The sequence below is a fragment of the Ranitomeya variabilis genome, chromosome 8 (genome assembly GCF_051348905.1).
Source record: "Ranitomeya variabilis isolate aRanVar5 chromosome 8, aRanVar5.hap1, whole genome shotgun sequence".
Taxonomy (NCBI): Eukaryota; Metazoa; Chordata; class Amphibia; order Anura; family Dendrobatidae; genus Ranitomeya; species Ranitomeya variabilis.
Genome location: NC_135239.1, coordinates 184,582,190 through 184,600,754, shown reverse-complemented (window position 1 = coordinate 184,600,754; position 18,565 = coordinate 184,582,190). Strand labels below are relative to the sequence as shown.

General features: G+C 43.2%; 1 protein-coding gene across 2 annotated transcripts in view; it reads left to right on the top strand.

Annotated features, from left to right (window-relative positions):
* The window catches only part of FGD3 (FYVE, RhoGEF and PH domain containing 3), a 256,971-nt gene that overhangs the window by 31,848 nt on the left and 206,558 nt on the right, over positions 1-18,565 (top strand). Inside the window, exon 1 of one of the 2 annotated variants that reach the window (XM_077278183.1) lies at positions 12,806-13,072. The exons of the other annotated variant lie outside the window; for it this stretch is intronic. Within the exon in view, the coding sequence (XP_077134298.1) occupies positions 13,066-13,072 (7 nt within the window). The 5' untranslated portion in view covers positions 12,806-13,065. Of the gene's footprint in view, positions 1-12,805; positions 13,073-18,565 lie in introns of those variants that run through there. 2 annotated transcript variants of the gene reach the window in all.

The following is an 18,565-nucleotide window of genomic DNA, read 5'->3' as shown; positions in this document are numbered from 1 at the left end:
TTCTTGAGCAGTTTTAGGTAGGAACATGCTAGGGGATAGTTGTTTCCCAAAGTGGGGGTCCCTTCTTGCAGTTATATTGCATCCTGATTGCAATATAGATGCCAGGGTGGTATGGCAGATACATCGATGACGTTCTCATCATTTGGAGGGGGAATATATCTGGGAATTTCATAAAGTATAGGTAAGAATTTATTAGTGACACGTCTAATCTGGTAAAATTGAGGACTGTATTGAAGACACAAAAAAGGTGTTTGTTGGTTTGTTCCCTTTTTTTCGGGAAGAGTAATCCCTTTGAGAAGTGATCAATTCCTCGTGATTCTTTGATGATACCACATTTAATGCCCTACTCAGCATCCAGTTTAGGATATTGTCTATTTCTGAGTTTTCTACATGATTGTTTTAATTCCACATGTAGATTATTAATGTCACTACAATTCCTTTTGATTTTGGTGAGTCAATTGATCTAATTATGTGTTTGGGGTGGCTGCTAGTTGCGTGAAGAATTGTATTACCAATAAATGGTTTAGAATAAGTTTGCGTAAGAAATCTTTTGATCACGCACACCCCAAATACTGAGATCCAAAAAAGAAATTTGATGATTATTCCACAAATGTGTAAATCTGAGGTTAAGTCCATTGGAATTGAGATAATTGATATCATCTGGTGTGGCAGATACATCCCCCCTCCAAATGATGAGAACGTCATCGATGTATCTGCCATACCACCCTGGCGGCTATATTGCAATCAGGATGCAATATAGTTGCATGAAGAGCCCCCACTTAGGAATGCGCTAGGGGGTGGCATGTTTCCCAATCTAAAACTGCTCAGGAAACATGGCTTGACATCAAAGGTAGTTATAAATGCGGTACTACAAAATGTAAGAACTGTAAGCAAATCACTAATACTAAGGTTTTCAGCAATTATGATAATACTCAGAAATGTAGTATAAAAGAATGTATTAATTGCAATACAAATCAGGTCATTTACAAAATTGATTGTGCTGCATGCAACATAGCATATGTGGGATGTACATCGAGATAATTAAAAACTCACTTAAATGATAGAAGTAATGCTGCCAGTACTAATACTAGTCGCAACGTTTCTTCAGTGGCCAAACACTATATAGATCCACACTTACGTAGTATTGTCTCTCTTCAGATATGTGGATTAGAACAGGTTAATAAACCCTTGCGGGGTGGCGATATTAGACGCCTATTGGATTTACAATTTGGGCACCAAAGGAGCTGGAACATCTAATTTTTTCTTTGTCTATACATTGTGCCTGGCGTTACATTTCCGCTCCATTGGATAGGCCTGAGTTGCAATCTGTTTTTAGAAGAAATCTGCACTATTTTTCTAATTTTGCTTTTTGGAGACACTGATCCGTTGACCGCGGGAGACTTTCGTATGTGTGTAATTGACATACATATTACTGTCTACTGATGAAGTGTTTTATTATTCTGGTGCTGCGGAGGAGCCATGTAATGCATTCGTGGAGCCTCCTTGAAATGAAGTCAATTATTCACTGTGGATGGTATAAAAGTAGATTAAATGAGTGCGGTTATTAGAAGAGATTAGCGCTCTGCGCCGCAGCTGGAAGATTTGGCTTTAATTGTCAGTCGGAGTTCTTGATGTGACAAAGTCCAAGGAATGCCGAGGCATCTTTATGAAAACGAGTGGGGGAATAAAAAAAAATTTGTAAAATGGAATTGAACACGACAATGCTATCATTTACATAGCGGAGCTGGACTGATTTGGGCAATAAGCATAGAAATACATGAAGCTGTCATACTCTGGTGGGGAGAGCCACTGGCCAGTCCGTGCATTGCGGTCCGATCTCTATCTTATTTATATGGCCGTCTGACTGCGCCCTAAAGAGTTGTTGCCAGAGACTAATCTCTTAGAGATAAAAAGGATCGATGGTCCAAAATTGAACACGCCAAATCGTTCACTCCCCCGACAATTGTCCGGAGCTCATGGCCAAACCCATCAATATCGGCAGGTTTGGGACGATAATTGTCTAACGTGTATAAGTAGCTTTAGGGTATTTTTGAGTAATACAATATATTTTGTCCTAGTGTTCAGTTTAAGTCTTGGTTTACACGTCCTGCATTTGGTGCAGATTATATACACCGATTTCTTACCTGAAATCTGAAACATGTTTTCCTCACTTATTTATGTATTTTTATGTCCTTTTTTGTTTTGTTTTCAGAAGCGCACCAAAACAATATCGGACCAAGGGGTTTACCATACAAATTTGGGATGCATATTGAAATGAATGGGTAAAATCTGTATAAAAAAAATACATCTCTGCAGATAAGTGACACGTTGTGGATTTAAAAAAATGGGTGCGCAGCCCCTTTTTGACTAGTATAAGGCACACACAACCAGCTCACAGCTCTGCTGTAGGCTTCCGTCCGGATCAAAGTTTGGTCGATACATTGAACTTTGTATTGAAACTGTACATTTAGGTTTAAAGACATGACAAGTATTAATATCTTAGAAAAAGGTATTACTGGCACAACAAATGTAGACTTATTGGGTAACATCGTAAGGCCGAAAAAAGACATTTGTCCATCCAGTTCAGCCTATATTCTGTCAGAATAAATCCCTAGATATAATCCCTAACATCTATGTCCTTCTATATAAGAAATGTGTATATATATTATGTATAAAAAAAAAAATAAAAAAAAATTGTTGAATGCAGTACTGCTGACGACCAGCAGATGGCTCTAAATGTTTACTGTATAAAATGCAGACTCTTCCTCACTGAGTAACAAGTGTTGACTCTGCTTTCAGAACTGATGGGAATTTGGGTAGATGACCTGTAAATGAAGACGATGAAGTGAATCCTCCCGACATTACCAAACTATTTGCCATCAGTAATCAATGGGAAGTAATTTATGTGCTGACAATATCCTCAACTTTTCAAAGTTGAATTTGGTAGTAGGGCAATGTGGATCCTCAATGCCTTTGGCACGGCAGAGGAGTTCTTATGCAGCGCAGACAGATGGTGTTGGGGAGTTGAGTAATTCAGTGAGAGTAACAAGGATGATTTGGCTGATCGGCACTTTGTCGGAGTGGAAACTGAAGAAGAGATAAAGTCAAGGCAACTGGTGAAGCAGAACAGGGAAGAGAAGAAGCAGAGTTGACTTGGGACAAGGAACAAGTGGTGCGGAGTTTATTAATAGCAAGTTCAAAAGCAAAACTTGTAGAGCAGTACCAAAACTGGTGACATCACAGTGGCTACGGAGCAGCGCTGGGACCGTCAGTTACTCTTTTTGGTCCCAGCGCCGCTCCATAGCCACTGTGAAGTCACACGCCAGGCACCCTTATCGGCCATCTTTTTCCTCGTTCGTATTCAGGGATGCCACCGGCCGGGGCTTTCCCTGGCTCTACGCAGCTCCTTCGCATCCCTGCTGTGCCGCGGTAACAACAAGCTCGCCTATCTTCCTACCATCCGAACATCAGGCCTGCCACCACGGGACCTGACAGGCAGCAACATACCAGATATCATCGCATCCACCACGCATCTGGATCCTGGGGAGAACAAAACATAATGTATGGCACAGTGCATGTTGCAACAGGGATTTGCCCACTCAGGAATAAACAATAAAAGGTTCGGCTTTCCTTATCTTGATAGCACAGCTCTGGAGATTGCACCTCTAGGCCCATCCCACACCGAATGAGCCAGGAGGCGTTGTATTTATCTTCTGGACTCCACCCTGGGATGTAGATATGGTGAACTGCCTCCCACCCACTCTACAGCTGCTCACTCAACCTAGCCCTAAACATGGCCGATTAACCTTTTTCAGCCCTTAGTGTGCTAGAGTGTTTTCTTATGTTATGTATATCACTGAAGCTAACAACCTCAGTGATGCTCATCTTCCCTCCAACACTTTGCAAGTGACTTTGACACATATTCCCCCTCTGCCCGAAGCAGTGTGGTTTAGCACCTTTTGTCATAAAACAGGGAAGCCTAGACAGGGCATCTGCGTTACTGTGCAGCTTCCCAGGCCTGTGCTCCACAGGAAAGTTGAAGTCCTGCAGCCCTATAAACCATTTAGTCTCCTGGCTATTCTTCCCCTTCCTTTCCCTCATCGATCTCAGGGGCACATGATCAGACACTAGTCTGAACTTCCGGCCTAATAGGTAGTACTCCATGGTGTCAATTGCCCATTTGATAGCCAAGCATTTTTTTTCTGTAATGGCATAGCTTTTCTCACAGGAGAGTTTCCTACTTAGATACAGGATTGGATGTTCCTCCTCGTTTACTTCTAGGAACAACACCGCTCCCAATGAAAATTCTTAGGTGTCGGTCTGTACCACAAATTCCTTACTGAAATCAGGTGTGATCAAGACCGGCTGTTTACATGGGGCGAGATTCAGCTCTTCAAATGCCATCACTGCTTCAGGAGACCATTTGGCCAACGACGTCTTCGTGCCCTTAAGAAGGTCGGTCAGTAGTGCAGCTATCATGATGACATTTGGTATATATTATTGGCAGTTTCCCACCATTCCCAGAAACACACGAACCCGTTTGTTGGAGTCCGGTTGCGGCCAATTTTGGATTGCCTCCACCTTATTCACTTGCGGCTTTATTTCACCTCTTCCGATGATGTAGCCCAATTATTTTGCCACCTCTTTCCCCATGGCACACTTCTTTGGGTCTGTGGTAAACTGCGCCTTCCTCAGCCCATTCAGCATGGCCTGAACCTTCTGCAGATACCTTCCCCAATTTTTGTGAGGGGCTAGCATAAGGTCCATGGACCTCTGGAGGGTGGCTGGGGCTCCTTGCACCCAAACGGCATTCTGGTATACTGAAAACACCCGTCAGGTGCAGAAAAGGCTGTCTTCTCCTTGGCACTTTGAGAGAAGAGAATTTGCCAGTAACCTTTCATTAGGTCCAGGGTGGTGATGTATCTGGCTGACCCTAGCATTTCTAGGAGTTTATCGACTCAGGGCAATGGATACATGTCAAATTTAGACACCTCCATTTAGTTTCCTGTAATTTTTGCAGAAGCGCCACTCTCCATCAGGCTTCAGCATGAGCACAATGGGGCTGAATCAGCCGCTCTTTGACTCCTTGATGATGCCCAGGCTCAACGTCCTCCTCACCTCGCCGACTCTTTTACTAAAGCATATTCAAGATAGCTATATAGTCAATATAGTGCAGACCCTGGGCTTTAATTTGAGGGTATTTACATCCTCATCCTAATAGGAGTAAGGGTTTAGGAATTGCAGCTTGTTAATATGTAGCTGCCTATTTTTAAAGGGACCAAAAGTAAATGGACAATTATCTGAAAAGCTATTTAATGATCTGGATGGGCCATTGCCTCATTAATCCATCATCAGTTAAGCAGATTTAATGTATGGAGCTGATTCCAGGTGTGGCATTTGCATTTGCAAGCTGTTGCTGTGAACCCCCAACATGAGAAGCTCTCAGTGGAAGAGAAACAGATCATCATTGGGCTGAAAAAAAAAGAGAAGAAATCCATGAAAGAAATAGCAGAAATGTTAGGAGTGGCCAAATATATATTTAGGAGTCAGTGTGTATCTGTATCCATCACGTACACTGTAAATATCACTACTTGAAAGACTGAGCCTATTGTACTAAATGACATCATGTCTTATTCTCTGTAGCATTGGCCTCTGGTGACCTGAAGAACCTGAGACATCAGCGATGAGCTGGTTTATTAACCTCATACTACAGTGTACAGAAGTAGAGCCAAGCGTTGGGAAATTCAGCTCTGCTACGTATATGTCTGAGTGTGTGTATGTACAGTAGGACAGGCAAAAATATTTAGTCTGGGACTCCACAATAATAGGGTTTATAATGGTTTGTATTTATTTTTATTTTATAAACGTGTATAAAGCAAAATAAGTGTTTAAGTACCATTGTATATGTGTATTTTCGTGCATACATAAACATATATAAATATTACAAATAGACAATGTATATAGAATAATGTAGAAATAAACAGTGTGGATGGTGACTTGTTTTCATGCTGCATCCATATGATGTTAGGACTGTTGGTATGACTCCATTCAAACAAACCAGGTGCATTTAACTTGTAAATCTGTGTTTTGATACATAATGCTGCCTAATATTGCTATAATTCACCAAATATCAATACCATGTAATGCCGAAATAAGTGTCCTATAGTAGACACTTGTGAGAACCATATAATGGGAAAATAACACTTCTACTGCACAGGTCTAGCATAATACTAAAGCAGACCCCACGGCCCTCACTAGCTGTCGCCATCTTTTTGTGAAACTACAACTGTCAGCAATATTTGAGAACACTGGTTTAGCTCATTATGGTCAGATACATGTTTCTTTTGGCTAAAAATAATTTTTAAAATTTGTTTTGATTTTTTTAAATCATAAATTTGCAGTTTTCTTACGAAATGAGGTAACTGAGAATCCATCAGTAAACTTGTTCTAATGGGAGAGTTTATAACTCTTATCTTACTATTTCCAGGCTCTTATCCAAATTTATAAAATAAAACTACAGGTACTCTTAAAATGTTGTGTTTCAGACATGGCGATGAGTTAAGGGCGAGCAGTTAACGCCATTCATCCGGATGTTTATAGGGGCTGTGAATTAATCACACTTGATCTTTGACCTTTGCTCTGTGTAGGTCCAATTAGCATCTGGCCATGTTTCATCCTGAGAGGAGGATGCGGCCGGTGATGTACGGCAGGAGGACCACCACCATTATAATTCTGAAACTGGGAAAACTGTGTAGATTAGAAATCTCCCTGGGGTAATTCCATAGGCTTCTCAAGGATGAATGCATGGAAAGAAAATCCCTGAGTCGGATGTCTGTAAGCTGGGGGGTCTGTAGTGCGGTTCTTTTCCGAGTCTTTGAGGTACAAGTGTGGTGTTGAAGTCCTTTGTTGCTAAGAGACAAGGTGGAACCTTCCAAGTGTTCCATTGATGTTGGATACGAGTCACTGGGAGAGGAATCTGCTAGGTCAGGGGAATATCGGTGGCGATCAGGGGAATATCGGGGCGTTCAGGGGAATATCGGGGCGGTCAGAGGGATATGGGGGCGGTCAGGATAATATCGGGGCGGTCAGGGTAATATCGGGGGCGGTCAGGGTAATATCGGGGGCGGTCAGGGGAATATCGGGGGCGGTCAGGGGAATATCGGGGGCGGTCAGGGAAATATCGGGGCGGTCAGTGGGATATGGGGGCGGTCAGGGTATATCGGGGGCGGTCAGGGGAATATCGGGGCGGTCAGTGGGATATGGGGGCGGTCATAGGGAGAGGGATAGGGGGCAGTCAGAGGGAGACCGACCGTATTGCATAAATTGGGTATGAACAGGACCTTCGGTATCTTGTAGGTCCTTCTGTATAAAGTGCATCTGTCTTGGCAGTAATGAATTGACAGGTATTAAATGGCTAACTTTGGCCATCTTCTTCCATGGCACCCGATAAAGTCCCTTTAATGCTCAATTTTGTCACGTTTCATTTCTCCTGCATGGACATAGTCATTCAGAAAGAAATCTGCCTGGCGGGATCTTGTATAGGGGTCTTTTCTTTATTTTGCATGTCCTAACAGGGCATTGGAGAGGGGTTGTCCAAAGTGGGACTGTGGGCTTACCATAATAATATATAACGAAGAGCTTTATTCTGTAATGCTCCCTGCAGGATATTTATATGGTGCAGATTAGTTTACTGGGGATAGAAAATCTGGAAGATTCCATAAACGCCAATTATTGGAGGAACATTCTAACATGGAAACATATTTTTCCTATGTTTGGAAGAATTTCCCTATGGAATTTACTATATACATTGATTTACATTGCACAGTATGAGACGTTCCTAACAAATTTTTTTCCCCAAAAAAATAGGCTTTTTTATCTGGTTAGAATTTAAGCATCCCTAAAAGTCTTCTCCCGTGCTGTCGGTTCCCCAATGTGATTGTTCCCTATCTCACATGTACACATTGGAAACTGGAGTGCTTAAAAGAAGCACATGGGGAGAAGTCACATCTGAAGGATTAAGGGGCTGCGTTCTGAATTAATTCCCATGATAGGGTTTATTTATTTATTTTTCTTTTTTGCTTAAGAACCGTGTATCATTTTATAACCAAGCCATTGAATTGTCCTCTACGAAATACAGAAAAATCCTAGTTGGAATTATTCCGGAACCCAATTCTTAGAGAGTTGTTTGACAACTATTGTGGCTTTTATGACGGTTCTGGCTGAAGGGTATTGCCCAGTTTTCCCAGCATAAATGGGAATCCCAAAATTCAGTGTGCAAGCGATATCTCACTGTATGATTTAGACCATTTACTGCTAAGAAAATTGGGTGAGCTGCAATTGTCTTAATAAAAGAGTTGTCCAGCTCTGGGGAAATCTGCGGCCAGCAGTATATATTGCACAGTTAGGATTTGGAAAGCTAGATTTCGTGACAAACCTTTCCCTTTACGGATATTGGCACATATCATCAGTTAAAAAAATCCTTGCAGATTTTGGATTTATTTATTATGTTTGCTTATATTCTGAAGCACTTTTCAGACATTATTACCATCATGGCCATCCTGGTATACGGCTGCGCTGACTTTGGTCTTGATGAAACACAGTGGACCTACACTAGCAGATGACATGGCTCCCCAAACCATCACTGATTGTGGAAACTTCACACTAGACGTCCAGCAGCTTGTATTGTGGCCTCTCCACTCTTCCTCCAGACTCTGGGACCTTGATTTCCAAATGAAATGCAAAATTTACTTTCATCTGAAAACAACACCTTGGACCACTGAGCAACAGTCCAGTTCTTTTTCTCCTTGGCCCAGTAAAGACGCTTCTGGCGTTGTCTATTTTTCATGAGTGGCTTGACACAAGGAATGTGACACTTGTAGCCCATGTCCTGGATACGTCTGTGTGCGGTGGCTCTTGAAGCAATGACTCCAGCAGCAGTCCACTCCTTGTGAATCTCCCCCAAATTCGTGAATGGCCTTTTCTTAACAATCCTTTCAAGGCTGCGGTTATCCCGTTGCTTGTGCACCTTTTTCTACCACACTTTTTCCTTCCACTCAACTTTCCTTTAATATGCTTGGATACAGCACTCTGAACAGCCGGCTTATTTAGCAATGACCTTTTGTGGCTTCCCCTCCTTGTGGAGTGTTTTAATGACTGCCTTCTGGACATATGTCAAGTCAGCAGTCTTCCCCATGATTGTGGATCCTACTGAAACAGACAGAGGGACCTTTTAAAATGCTTAGGAAGCCTTTGCAGGTGTTTTTTGTTAATTATTCTAATTTACTGAGATAATGACTTTGGGAATTTCATTGGCTGCAAGCCATAATCATCGACATTAACAGAAATAAATACTTGAAATAGATCACTCTGTTTGTAATGACTCCATATACACTGCTCAAAAAAGGAACACTAAATCCCACATCCTAGATATCTCTAAATGAAATATTCCACTTTGCAAATTTTTATTCATTGCATAGTGGAATGTGTTCAGAACAATAAAACAAAACAATTATCAATGTAAATCAAAATGAATATCCCATGGAGGTCTGGAGTTGGAATGATGCTCAAATTCAAGTGGAAAATCAAATTACAGGCTGATCCAACTTCAGTGGAAATGCCTCATGACAAGGAAAAGATGCTCTGTATTGTGTGTGGCCTCCATGTGCCTGTATGACCTCCCTACAATGCCTGGGCATGCTCCTGATGAGGCGGCGGATGGTCTAAAGGATCTCCTCTCAGACCTGGTCTAAAGCATCCGCCAACTCCTGGACAGTCTGTGGTGCAATGTGACGGTGGTGGATGGAGCGAGACATGATGTCCCAGATGTGTTCAATCGGATTCAGGTCTGGGGAACGGGTGGGCCAGTCCATAGCTTCAATGCCTTCATCTTGCAGGAACTGCTGACACACTCCAGCCACATGGGGTCTGGCATTGTCCTGCATTAGGGGGAACCCAGGGCCAACTGCACCAGCATATGGTCTCACAAGGGGTCTGAGGATCTCCTCTCGGTACCTAATGGCAGTCAGGCTACCTCTGTCAAGCACATGGAGGGCTGTGCGGTCCTCCAAAGAAATGCCACCTCACACCATTACTGATCCACTGCCAAACCGGTCATGCTGAAGGATGCTACAGGCAGCAGATCGCTCTCCACAGCATCTTCAGACTCTGTCACGTCTGTCACATGTGCTCAGTGTGAACCTGCTTTCATCTGTGAAGAGCACAGGGCGCCAGTGGCGAATTTGCCAATCCTGCATGGTGTTAGGCTGTGAGCACAACCCCCATCTGTGGATGTCAGGCACTCAGACCATCCTCATGGAGTCAGTTTTTAACCATTTGTGCTGACACATGCACATTTGTGGCCTGCTGGAGGTCATTTTGCAGGGCTCTGGCAATGCTCCTCCTGTTCTCCTTGCACAAAGGCTGAGGTAGCGGTCCTGCTGCTGGGTTGTTGCCCTAATACGGCCCCCTCCACGTTTCCTGGTCTATTGGCCGGTCTCCTGGTAGCGCCTACAGCCTCTGGACACTACACTGACAGACACAGCAAACCTTCTTGCCACAGCTCACATTGATGTGCCATCCTGGATGAGCTGCACTACCTGAGCCACTTGTGTGGGTTGTAGAGTCCGTCTCATGCTACCACAAGTGTGAAAGCATAACCAACATTCAAAAGTGACCAAAACATCAGCCAGAAAGCATTGGTACTGAGATGTGGTCTGTGGTCCCCACCTGCAGAACCACTCCTTTATTGAGGGTGTCTTGCTAATTGCCAATAATTTCCATCTTTTGTCTATTCCATTTGCACAACAGCATGTGAAATTGATTGTCAAACAGTGCTGCTTCCTAAGTGGACAGTTTGATTTCACAGAAGTTTGATTTACTTGGATTTATATTCTGTTGTTTGTGTTCCCTTTATTACTTTGAGCAGTGTAATATGAGTTTCACTTTTTGTATTGAAGAACTGAAATTAATTAACTTTTTGATGATATTCTAATTTTGTGAGAAGTGTGTGTGTGTGTGTGTGTGTGTGTATATATATGTATATATATATATATATATATATATATATATATATATATATATATATATATATATATATATATATATATATATATATATATATATATATATATATATATATATATATATATATATACATATACACTCACTGGCCACTTTATTAGGTACACCTGTCCAACTTCTTGTTAACACTTAATTTCTAATCAGCCAATCACATGGCGGCAACTCAGTGCATTTAGGCATGTAGACATGGTCAAGACAATCTCCTGCAGTTCAAACCGAGCATCAGTATGGGGAAGAAAGGTGATTTGAGTGCCTTTGAACGTGGCATGGTTGTTGGTGCCAGAAGGGCTGGTCTGAGTATTTCAGAAACTGCTGATCTACTGGGATTTTCACGCACAACCATCTCTAGGGTTTACAGAGAATGGTCCGAAAAAGAAAAAAAATCCAGTGAGCGGCAGTTCTGTGGGCGGAAATGCCTTGTTGATGCCAGAGGTCAGAGGAGAATGGGCAGACTGGTTCGAGCTGATAGAAAGGCAACAGTGACTCAAATCGCCACCCGTTACAACCAAGGTAGGCCTAAGAGCATCTCTGAACGCACAGTGCGTCGAACTTTGAGGCAGATGGGCTACAGCAGCAGAAGACCACACCGGGTACCACTCCTTTCAGCTAAGAACAGGAAACTGAGGCTACAATTTGTACAAGCTCATCGAAATTGGACAGTAGAAGATTGGAAAAACGTTGCTTGGTCTGATGAGTCTCGATTTCTGCTGCGACATTCGGATGGTAGGGTCAGAATTTGGCGTAAACAACATGAAAGCATGGATCCATCCTGCCTTGTATGGAGCATCTTTGGGATGTGCAGCCGACAAATCTGCGGCAACTGTGTGATGCCATCATGTCAATATGGACCAAAATCTCTGAGGAATGCTTCCAGCACCTTGTTGAATCTATGCCACGAAGAATTGAGGCAGTTCTGAAGGCAAAAGGGGGTCCAACCCGTTACTAGCATGGTGTACCTAATAAAGTGGCCGGTGAGTGTGTGTATATATATATATATATATATATATATATATATATATATATATATATATATATATATATATATATATATATATATATATATATATTCACACACATTCCCAAATTGTGAGGAATAGACACCGGCTTCTGCTATACTATTTGCACTGATAAGTTTTGCCTAAAGCATACTGCATTACACACCTAAATAAAAGGGCGACCATGCTGTGGCTTATAAGGGCTGCAAGGAGCACTTTAAAAGGAAATCATTTTCTGCACCTGTTGTCACATCCATGAAAATGTAACCCCGGGGGACGGTGATTTCATGCGGCACGGCTGACGGCCTATTCTGATTTGACGCTTTTCTTTAAGGCTATAGATCTCACTTGGGACAAGTGGGAGGGACGTTGATCCTTTTGAAATCTGGACAAGCGAGATCCCATCCCATTTTACACGTCTATCCCTTAACAATGCTTCCAATCCTAATGCTAGTGGAACATGTGTCTGCTCGTCCCCAGCCTCTGGATCACTGGGAATAAGCCTCTCTTCTCATGTAGCATCCCCTCCTCCTAAAAAAAAAAAATAAAAAAAAAATTAAAATAAAAAAAATATATATATATAGCCAGGAGAAGAGGGCAAGTCCTCCTTTCTGCAGAATCCTTGCAGTTCCTCTGTGTGCACTGGGTGCTTTTGTCATCCCCTTACCCCTCCTTTTTTCCCCTCCCCGCTTCCCATTTATTTCCATGGCAACAATTCCAAGGCATTCTGCAGGCTGCAAACTACTTTCTCCGTGCAAGCTGGCATTGTCAGGGCTCAGTGCATCCGCACAGCTCGGAATGAATTAAGGGGACAGAAGATGTCCAGTTACCGGAGAGGCCCAAGGACCAGGAGGACCCCAACAACCTTCAAATGACCTCTCCGTCTAGTACCGGTCCAATTGGGGGAGATTACCCATCTCTACGGGAAAGAAGATAGATTGGAAGCGGGCATTGACCAAAAGAAAAAAAAAAAGGCAGATGTTGGCAATCTATGACCGGTAAGCTTCAGTCTTGATTTTGTGGCTTTCTGATAATGCGTCTCGTGCATCCGTAATTGTCTGCAAATTGATCTTCATCCTCGGAGGTTTGGTTACATATGTCCTTGAGGATGACTCCAGGATCACGTTGTAGCAAGGCCATGCAGAAATAGTGCCAGTGATGCGTTAAACTTCCATCGGCGTGATAAAGTTTGGCGTAAATATTTAATTGTAATTTTTTTTTTCATTAACTTTATATTTTTTGGGGGCTAGGTAATCGAGACTCTCGCATTCCATAGGAAAGTAATTGCTTGTTACCGCCATAGATTTTGCTGATACATTGAATAGGATTTTTCTGCCGGCTGAAAAAACGAAGGGGGAAAATAAAAATGGATTAAAATATCATGTGAGTCTCCTGCACAGTTGCAGAGATTTCTCCTGCCCTGTTCACCTCTACCAGCCATTGTGATGGAAAAGGCCATTGTGTATCTACTGCCCGATTTACTGTTACACTATTGTATCCTCTGCGTGTATCATCAGCAGGAAGCATTGCACCTGGATCACTATTTCCTTCTTTCGATCCTGTGCATGAATCATCTTTTTGGAGGCGAGATCACGAGCTTTAAATGCTGCTTCTCTTCCATGACCCTAGACAAATCCTGGAGATTTATGTGTTGAGGGGGGGGGGATATGTCAGCGGTACTCCTGTATATATCCATTATGACCAGTACGCTGTCTACTGGGTTACCCTGACAACCGACATCCCCTGTAACGCTGAGTGAGATAATGATGATGATTTTGGAAGGGTCTTCAAATGTTGCTCATCATTATTTTGCGCTCAGCCTTTCGCGAGGGTCACGCTTCTGTGTCCGCAGCGCATTCAGTTTGCTTCACTAATTCTGCTCTTTTTAGCCAGAATTTTCCCAAGTTGAGAGTAAACTAGGCCATTCACTGAGGTTTAATTGTGTGGAAGGGAATCTGTCTACTTGTCCGGCGGTCAGAGACCATTTGGGGGTCTTAAATATTCATTATTGTGTGCATAATACCATGCTTCTCATCTTGTCCATGTGGTCAGACTTGCTTTTGATTTGCACAATATTATCCTTATTTACTAACCAGATGGATGATATTATTATTATTATTATTATTAATAATTCCGATGTAGCAGAGATGAATGTATCATTTAGAGGGGCTCTTTGGGTTGGAAAGCTCACTGCTAATGAACGTAGCTGTTTTCCAGGATTTTATGAAAATGTCCCCCGAAATAGGCTCCTAAATCACGAAAAAAGGTTTTAATTCCTCTTCGAATCCCCAACCGCTGCTCCTGTGATTTTTATCAGTGATCAGTGACAAAGGTACCTGACTGCTGCAGCCAATCATTTAATCAGTTGCTTGCAGCAGTAATTTACTGCAGTGGTCAGCTAACAGATATATGGGACCCCATCACTGCTCATTTTAGGAGCCTCGGGGGTTACTTGAAGGTTGGGTAATGCCACCCCTTTTTTATTTATTTATTTATTTATTTATTTATTTATTTTAGATTATTCCTTATTTCTGGTCAAATTTCAAGAAACAAACTAGATCTGTCAGCAAATTTCAAAATACAAACTGCATACATTAATAATTACATGTATTGGACCTGATGAGACGAGTGTACTTTGAAAAATTAATGTCAAAATGACTGTACATTCCTTTTTTTAATTCCCCCTCCCTCCCCCTGGTATTCATAACGAGTACTGTGACAAAGAACATTTTATTTTCAAAGTAAGTACACTTGTTTTATTGGGTCCAAGATGGCTCAGTAATAACAGGTGTACTTACTTTGAAAATCCATGACAGACTAGCTATGTAATATTGATAATAAAATGACAACATTCCAAGAATAAAAACTTTCAAAATGGGTTTTACGGGCATTCTGATATGGTTTTTTTAAAAGTAAGTACAACAACTTCATCAGGTTAAGAATATCCATTATATAATGTATGTGTGTCAGTATTGCAAAATCTAATGGTGGTTCCCTTTTACAGATCCCCCATTAAACATTCTTCTTTCCGGAGGGCTTAGGGAGGTAATGGGCAACCCTTTGATTTCATTAGTTGTATAGTCTAGTCAACCATGTGGTGGCGCTGCTGGTAAATTGCATACTGGGATTCCCTGGCCATAGATACAGGCCCCAACTACTTTATCATTGAGGGCCCCCTCTAACACAAAACTGTCTAATGCGGGCAACCCCACTGTTTTTTTACAGGTTGGCAAAAATGCAGCAAGTTTTATCAGACTTACCATAAGATCTCGTGTGGCATAAGAATACATTTAGAGAATTTTGATGCCTTTATTTGATATTTCCCTTGAAGTTCTTAAAGGGGTTGACATTTAACAAAAATGGCTTCATTATTCCAAAAACAGCACCTCCATAGGTTTTGTGTGGTATTGCATCTCTCCCCATTTCCAATTTCACCAGTGGTGGTGGATCCTTGAAGCCCTTGGTCCAGATGAGCAGTACGCATGCAGCACGGCCAGGTGTTGCTGGTGCAGTAAGTCAACCCAGTTGGAACAATGGAAGGAGATGTAGCAGAACTGGAGTTGACTCATTTTTGAGGAACTGATGTAGCAGGAAAGAGAATGCAGCAGAACAAGCTCAGTGGCTCAGCAAAGTTGACTTTCCACAGAGGAACTGGTTTATCGAACCCAAGTTTGCAACGAAAATCCAGGGATGCAGCATAGATTACTCAGCACTGAGGAATTGGTACAGCAGAGCTTGATTACCACACTAGCAGAGTTAAAAGGAATCTGTTAGCAGTTTTTTGCTATTTAATTTGAAAGCCACAAAATAAAGAGCAAGAGATCCTGATTCCAGCGATGTGTCACTTACTGGGCTGTATGTTGTAGTTTCAATACAATCAGTGTTTTAGCAGCAGGAGATTATCACTACAAGACTAGTTCTCAAGTGCAGACAAGTCAAGATAATCTGTTCAACCAAGCCCCCATCACTGATTGGCAGCTCGCTGACAGTGTACACAGGAAGCTACCAATCAGGGGTGTGGGCGGGGTTACACAAGGATTAACATTCTGCTACATTTACCGCAAAAAAAAGCAAGGATTCTATTAAAGCTACAGCAAGCAGCCCTGTAAGTGATACATCGCTAGAATCCGGGTCTCTGTCCCTACATCATGCTGCTCTCAGATTATGTGGCAAAAACCTGGAGAGATTCGCTTTAAGCTTGCCATGGAGTGCTACAGTGTAACGACAAACTCCAACTACATGAACTGGATGACATCAGGATGTGTTGGATTGCTGCAATGCCAGACACAACCCCTGGACAGGTGGGGCGCTGTGCTAGGGGGAAAACCAGCCATTTGTTTGTTGATTCTGTACAACACCTTTAACTATCCAGAAATATTTCAGATCTATATATGACACCCATGAGGCCAAGGCAGGGAATGTCCATGGATATAAAGAGCTGTTCGCACACATCAGCATTTTCTGCATCATTGTTATGTTGTGTATTTCTTGGCACAATCGCAGCCACATATCTGTTGTGTATGATCTGTATCCACTCCTGACTTAGCCTCAAAAATTGCGCTAAAACCTGCATGTGTAAATCCATCCAGACACAAACCCTCGGGACCATGCACCAGCTGGATGGCACAAAGCTGCGGCAGGGGAAGATGGGAAATGTCACTTTAGTGTGCAGCCCCGCGTTCTGCTGCTCTGCTCCCACTGGGCCTAGGGGTGATGGCTAAAAATAATAACATTCTAAAGTTATAAATGTCGTATTTCATTAAGGGTTTCATTGATAATAAGTGTTAGCCAGGAAACGTGATCACTTAGTAAATTGCCCAAACGCTGACATGTCTATTTTACTGAATTCTTGTATTTATTCACTCTGATATAAAAAGTCTGGAACATCTCTGCTCAGAACTCTGTGCCGCTCCTCTGTTATTCCTCCTAGAAATCTGTGAAATTGACCATTGGATGATTCCATTCCCCTTGGGGGCGTGTCACTGCCGGACTCTGATAGTGCTGATTGGACCGTGTCAGTGTTCAGGGACACACCTCCCAACTGGTCACACCTAGTTGTCAAGTTATTCATAAATTTCTAGGTGGTACAAGAAAAGATGCTCCAGAATTGCCATAGTATTGGGTGTACCAGTACCTACTGCAGCGCCCCAGAGTCCTGGTCGTTGCAGTAATGTCGCTCTTCCACTAGGGGGAGTGATGGTACGTCTGATGGTACTAAAGGAGTTCACCTGACCAGGTATCACAGTCACACACTACACTTCACACTCCGGTCCACCAGGGGGAGCAAAGCTTCTATCTACTAGGCCACTCCTCACACGGGTAAAACTGGTGGGTTGGATAGGAAGTCAGTGAGAAGCTGCCTGGGTGAGACCCAGAGAGGACGTGTCAGGCAGACAGGGGGAGAAGGAGGAACATCTGAGCTGCAGACAGAGGGTCCCTGTCAGGGGTGGGATCCTGACAGAGGCGAAGCACGAGATAGAACGTTACGGAGCTGCGACTGCACTTCATTGCGGCAGCATCCTAAGAAAGGACACGAAGCGAAGTATATTGTGGAGAAGTGAGAAACGAAGTCACAGCACAAGGAGATAACACCGGGAGGAGTTCTGCCCCAAGATCGGCAGCCTCCTTCTGAGGCGCGTAGCCGGTGGCCGGAACACCGAGGGACTAATTGGCTCTACGCATTACTTCAAAGACCTTCAGGACAGTTGATTCCAAGTTGGCTGCCCAACCTTAATACCTATGAAGACAACGGAGGCAATTGTGGGAGAGGGGAGTCTCTAGGGTCCCTATAAATAAGCTCCAGGCCTACCCCGTCATACGGGTTGTCCTATCCATATCATCTGGGGGACAGAGAGAGAGAACATCAGAAACATCCACGAAAGTTGTGAGGACTATCCCGTGGTGCTCAGCAGGGAGGTACTACAGCACACAGGCGCAAGTAGGAAGGACACTGATTTCCACCTGCACAAGGGAGCCCTGGATGTGACTTCGGACCGGCCGGTCTCTGCTTGCCCTGTGAACGGTACTCTGGACTCTGAAGTCTTCAGTAAAAGGTAAAGAGACTGCAACCTTGTGTCCTCGTTATTCATTGCGCCTTACGACGTCCATCATCACCACCTATACAACTGGGAAGCCCTGGGGACATACTTCACCTGTGGGAAGGTATACCATCTAGCTGCCATTCCATCACCCCAGCAGACCCCTAAGCAGCGACGGTCACCCTGACCGAATATCACAGGTGGTGTCACGAACACTAGACAAACTTTACACCTTTAATTGGACGCCCCTCAGAAGGGCCACGGACCGGGTCGGGCCACTGTGACATCCCCAGAACCGAGAGAGAAAGACCCGGTACCGAGTACCCCATTGCCCTACACGTGGGGGCGCTTCACTACTACACAGACATTTTAGCAGGGGTGACAAACAGTGGTGTAACTAGAGCCCGACGGGCCCCAGTGCAAAATTTGTATCTGGGCCCCACCTGCTGGTTG